The sequence below is a fragment of the Copadichromis virginalis genome, linkage group LG8, assembly GCF_057382275.1.
Source record: "Copadichromis virginalis isolate Kocher_CV1m ecotype Utaka linkage group LG8, C_Virginalis_male_GT1.1, whole genome shotgun sequence".
NCBI lineage: Eukaryota > Metazoa > Chordata > Actinopteri > Cichliformes > Cichlidae > Copadichromis > Copadichromis virginalis.
Genome location: NC_140625.1, coordinates 3,865,372 through 3,871,371, shown reverse-complemented (window position 1 = coordinate 3,871,371; position 6,000 = coordinate 3,865,372). Strand labels below are relative to the sequence as shown.

The 6,000-nt window shown below is 35.7% G+C and overlaps 1 protein-coding gene across 3 annotated transcripts in view; it reads right to left on the bottom strand.

The window, feature by feature from the left end:
• Positions 1-373: 373 nt before the first annotated feature.
• LOC146702529 (unconventional myosin-XVB-like) overlaps positions 374-6,000 on the bottom strand; it is a 61,187-nt gene continuing 55,560 nt past the window's right edge. For 2 of the 3 annotated variants that reach the window (XM_085465430.1, XM_085465431.1), the window contains 10 exons: positions 4,962-5,092; positions 4,780-4,874; positions 4,056-4,133; positions 3,859-3,955; positions 3,075-3,223; positions 2,866-2,996; positions 1,943-2,076; positions 1,729-1,862; positions 1,366-1,506; positions 374-916 (listed from right to left, as the gene is read on the bottom strand). In XM_085465430.1, the coding sequence (XP_085321556.1) occupies positions 836-916; positions 1,366-1,506; positions 1,729-1,862; positions 1,943-2,076; positions 2,866-2,996; positions 3,075-3,223; positions 3,859-3,955; positions 4,056-4,133; positions 4,780-4,874; positions 4,962-5,092 (1,171 nt within the window). In that variant the 3' untranslated portion in view covers positions 374-835. The remainder of the gene's footprint in view (positions 917-1,365; positions 1,507-1,728; positions 1,863-1,942; positions 2,077-2,865; positions 2,997-3,074; positions 3,224-3,858; positions 3,956-4,055; positions 4,134-4,779; positions 4,875-4,961; positions 5,093-6,000) is intronic. The other variant, XM_085465432.1, reaches the window with a different exon arrangement.

Here is a 6,000-nt window from a genome sequence, read left to right as displayed (position 1 = left end):
TTCTATTTTCTATTGTGAATTATGAGTTTATGAGATTTGCAAATAAAATATTCGGTTTTTATTTATATTTTACTTTTTTTCTGGAATTGGGGTTGGTCTTGGTCTGACTTGGAGATGCCTGGATCACCTCATCTAGCTCCTTTTGATGTGGAGGAGCAGCGCCTCTGCTCAGAGTCCCTCCCGAATGACAAAGCTCCTCACCCCATCTCTAAGCGAGAGCCCAGCCACATTATGTCTTCCTAAATACGTATCACATTGAAATAAGAATAACTGAGAAAGCTTGTCTTGATGTATACTTAAGTAAAGCTCAGTAGGTGTGCAGTCATGGAGTACTCATTTGTGAATTGTCATAAAGTAAAATATTTATTGCTTTGATTAACTGCAGAGTTGTAAATTTGATCAGAATTACAGCTTTCAGGTTGCATCTGTGATCATTATACTTCATTTATGGAAGTCTACTAGTGAAAGAAGATAGGGAAAAAAATGCACATACGATTTATTAAGCAGGTAATGTAAATCTTTAATGATGCTAATTTACTTAAATGACATCAGCATTCATTCCAATAATTAATCAACTTTGCATTCCAACAACAGTTTATAGTTCAGATTATGATCAAATTTAAGGCTTACGTTTATTCTAATACTTTACTGTCTCTAACTTAGTATGCTCCTTAATGAGTGTTACGTGTTGCAGGTTTCCATTCATATAACACAGCACACATATCAGGATCATTTCTGCATGTTTCTACTCAGTTTGTTTCAACAATAGCAACAATAAAACAACAATAACAATAAAAAGAACAAAACCTGTCTTTTCTCTCTGTATCTACTGAATCTACTTTGAAATGGAACTGGAAATTGCTGGTCGAATCAGCTCTTCCATTAATAGAGCAAGGGTGTGGCACAACTGTTTAGCCTGAAACAGATATTTAAAAATTAAATTAGACTTGAATGCAAAAATCTTTTGACAACTTCTTTGGTGATGTGTGTCCCTGACACCAAATTAGAAGTTAACCCACTGCACAAAATCATTGACAAGCATTTTGACATGTGAGTAATCATTTATTGAAAAAGTCTTTAAAGGAGAGGATTTATAACACTGGAGAAAGTGAATGGATGTTTTTTTTAATGTATTAAGGGATGCTTTGGTCAAATGTTAAAACAACTGATTGAATAAAAGATTAATTGGAAATGCCAAATTATGGAAAACAAATAGTATGAAAAACCAGCAGAAGTATCAGGACATTTTTATCCTCTAATACGACTGTGGAACACACCAAGATGCCAAACGAGGAAAATGCCTTTTTGTTCCAGAAAAATACAGAACACACACAGTGAAATAAAAACAGATCAAAAAGTCATTACCTGTTTGAGACGAATGGTGATTTTTTTGGGAGCAGCTGGATTGCCATAGTCAATGTCCACGGCTGGCACCTTGCCTTTTTTATTGGGGTGAATGGTGCGCATGAACTGAACATCAGTCAGAGGAATCCGAAACACTTGCTCCTGCATCAAACAGAGACAACAACAAAACAGCTGATATGATGTATCATACACCTTTTGGTTAGCATTAGCAGAGAGATTTGTGGCTTGACACAGGACAAATTATGCTTCAGACTGGATCTTAGACTTATTTAATGAAAAAAAAAACACTAAACTCTATGAAAAAATCATCAAGTTCAGAAAAGAAGAACAGAAGGCAAGAGACACTCTTTAAAAGACCAGCACCTGTGTTTTGGAGTGTAGGAACAGCACTCCTTCCTGGTTGATGCAGACCACACACGGAGAAGGACAACCACGCTGGCTTACCTTCTCAGCCAGGAAAGTGTTGGATCCAAACAGGGGCAGAGAACTCAGAACCTCTGAAAAATACAGAATTTAGACAAATATTATCAACAGAGGAGGAAGAGAAAAGATGAGCTAGAGAAGAGATACTACCTACCAATGAATTGTACTTTGGCATGTTGAGGGCTAAGGGACTGCATGGCAGCAATCTGACCCTGACAGAAAGTGAGGATCTCCTCCACTTTGTTACGGAGCCCAGTCTGTGAAGGCAGGTACCCCTTTATTTCTGACCTTAAAGAGAAATGCACAAATCAGTATATACATACTGTACATTTACTAACATTACATACATGATGTTAGTGACATGTTTCAAAGAATAAAATTTGCCAGAAAGTTTTTCAAAAGTGTTTCTCTTTATTGTCCGGGAACACTGTATTCAGTGCTTACAATACAAATCAGGACACACCTACTCATTTAGTCATCAAAACTGGATAAAACCCTTTGATGGATACCAGCACAACCCTGGCAAAATCAAGTGGCCAGCATTGAACTTGGAAACGAAAACAGTGCAGTTCCTCTACTGTCTACTTGAGGCTCTAAATATGTGTCATTGCCCCCGGACTATATTACTTCTGTGTCTGTAATTTGCCACGATAAAGTTATGAATATAACTTGCTAGCCTCAATTGCTAACGTAGCACCCCACCTTCTGTCTTGACCATTTTAAGTGATGACTGCATGATATTTCTTGAGATATTTGCAATAGTTCAAATCACTGAAAAATGTAAAATATAAAACTTTTTTTTTACCCAATTATGTGTTATCAGATGGCTGTTCTAAAAAATAATAATAAATAAATTAAGTATCATCAAGTATCACACCTCTGTAAAGGAAAAACAACTTTTTATTTGTATTTTTATATTTTGAATTTAACCAAACAAAAATATGTTAATTAGTCAGATTTTTAAAGAAAGCAGAAACACACACAAGATGGAGCTCTTTGAGGCAACAACAGGTGATTAAAGGTAGTCTTTTATAAACAGTCCACTCTTAAACTGATTATTGTGACTGTGTAACTCACAGTGAGGGCTGGTCCTGCAGGCCCAGAGCCAGATGCTGCAGGGCTGACAGCATTGCTATCTGCTGGATTGTTGATGACCCTCCTGTGACAGGAGGAAGCATCAGTTGTCCGCTCAGATAGTCTGCAAGAAGCTACACACAAACACACACAAGCAGTAATGGTTAGATTAGAATAAGATTATTCAAGCTACATTCAAGTCATTATGTTACCTGTTGGTAGTGGAAATCCACATAAAGGTCATTGATAAAAGAAAGAGGCATTCTCCACATCACTCTTCTCAGCAACAAGGAGCTTGAGTTGTCCTCCACCAGAAAGTCAAACAGGTACTCCTCAAAATGAAGGGGACGCACCATCCCATCTAAGAAGTGGGGAGCAGAGGAGTAAGGAAGGGGGCAAAAATCTGTTCATCTTTTTCTTAAGTATCCACAAACATCTACACTGAAGGGACAACATAAAAGAAAAACTTGAATGCTTGAACCCTGTAGTGAGGAATCCCGTGCTTGTGCTGTTTTGTTGGGAAATGGTTGGGTTCAGTTGTTCTGCACTGTATTGTTTTTTTTTTTATATACCTTGGTGTTAAGACAATGCCTTTTTTAGGAAAAATATTTCTCATTTCAGGCAACCATGACTTTACAGTAAAAGCACCATGTGGGTACTAATATAGTGAAAACAAACAAGCATTATGAAACATTATTTTAATAATGAAAAAAAGTAAGCAACAGTAGTAAATGTGAGCCTGTTCTACCCTTCTTTTAATTTTAATAAAATTCTTCAAATTTTAATATTATTAATATTATACATACATGCACAAATATTTATACATGAAGGTGATATGCTATGTATAGTTTTTCAAAGATTTACAAATTACCTTTTAGAAATAGGATTGCAGATGTTTTGATATATTTGCACATAATAGCTTTAAAGACACAGTACTTTAATTTGAGTTGAACTTTTTTTTCTGTGTCAGACAGAGATGTCATTATTCTGGTTTACCTTGTTGTCTAATGACAAGGATGGAGAACTCTTTGATTTCTTTGAGTTGGGTGATGCCCATTTCTTTACACAACTCCATTACCACATCTTCAGTGACCTATGTGAAGCAATAAAAATTACAGCATAGAATATTAATAATTAATAATATAAAGATGGTTTTACTGATGGATAAATAAATATGTATAAATAAATCTTACACTGAAGTTTTTTATTTGTATGGGAAATTCCACTCCTCCTGGCAGGTGGATAGGAATATAGATAGAAGTTTTGCCAGCCTGAAGAAAATGAAAACAAACTCAAAATGAGATCTGCTGAATTAATTACATTCAGTTCATTTAAGGCTTTTCTTTTTTAGCTGGGTCAGGACCCTACAACCAAGAACAGGGAGAGACCTCTGGCAGAGCCAGTATCAAGGAGGCACAGTCATCTACTGTGGCTGGATTGGGTGTCAACGGAAAGAGAAGAAAAACAAAAACAAAAAAAGAACATAGAGAGAACAAGAACGACAAATGGAACAAAACATATAAACACATAGAGAGACTAAGCAAAAGTTAATGACATGCAATATTGGAGCATAAACACATGGGGAGTGAAAAAAGGGAGTGTCCAAAAAAAGCACTCCCCCAGCACTCTAAATGAATAGTAGCCTAAATAATGGATGATTCACCTAATCAAAGTCTAAATAACAGTTTTCATATAATGAAAGCTTAATCTTAAAAGAAAAGAAAAGAAGGCATCTGTCTCCCAAAAGCCCGAGCTGGCCCTGATAGCTGAAAGCTCTGCATCTTATTCTACTTTTACAAAGTGTCAGAATCACAAATAAGTCTATAGTCTGAGAGCAAAGTCTGAAATATTCATTATTATATGATGAGGCCAGATCAATCAGAACTTTGTATTGTTTGAGTGAGTAAGTCAACTTGCCAGTATTGCTTCTATCTCAGGATATGAGGGGATATTGCGGCGACCACCAAAGCGAAGAGAGCGCTGGAGGTTATCATGACTCAAAGATGCCAGTTCTGAGGAGGACATCATATTAGTGAAGAAGCTATTGAAACATTAAATTGACATATAAGTTTTTTCCTCATCAAAACAACTTCCTCTACCATGGTATGGGTGCACATAATCCTGAGAGATGTCATCGAGGTAGCGTGTGATATAAGGCTGCAGTGTAGCAGAGCAAGGGAAAAAGCCAGCCACCACACTGAGTAGTTGCCAACCTAAGGAACAGCTGGATCTGCAGATTCAAGATCAGATAATAATTGCAAAGAATACATCAAAGAAAGAAAAATCAACGTTGAATTTTTTTGTAAATAGTGCACTGTAATTATTGCAGATATGTAGCGGTTAGTGGAAGTGAGAAGCATGAATGATCCTGAATCTGTAAGGGATTTTTAAACACTAAAGATGATGCTAAAGAGCCAATTAAAAGAAATAATAAATAAATAAAAATAATAAAAAGGCACTATTCTCTTTTTAGCTCTTATATATTACAATCTTGCAAAACATGTAAAAGTAGAAGATGTAAAAGATGGAGGCATGTGCACTTATTATTTCCCTCGGCTTACTGTATCTATAAGGTGAACTGCCATGGCATTCACCTTTGTGAGGTCAGTGCTGTGTTGGGATGAGCCTGAGACACTGCACTTTTTTCCCACTTTAGATTGAGGTGTAATGTAACTGTAGTGTGAAACTGTACATGCCCCAAGTACAAGTACAAGAGACTGCCTAAAGCCTTTACCTTTCTTTATTTTCATCTAAAAGATAAAGACAAAACCTCCTTTATCTCTCTATGAATGTGGATTGCAAGTTATTTTTCCTTTTATGCCTGCAGAAATCATTAATTAATAAGGAATTTTATCATAATATAATCCTCAAAACAGCAATATTACCGAAGTCTCTTACTTTGTTTGTATTCCTGCTTTACTATTTGAATTACTTTTATTATTTATATTACTTATGAAAGAAAAATGACAAATTGTCCCACAAAGCATAAAAATACATCTAAGCATGACATTAATGTAAGAAAATACAAAGCTGTCATCAAATTAATAAGTTGAGAATGAAAAGCAAATAAACAATAAACACCACCTCTCGACTGAAACAATATTCTTTTTAAATATTCAATTGCAGATAAACAGAACT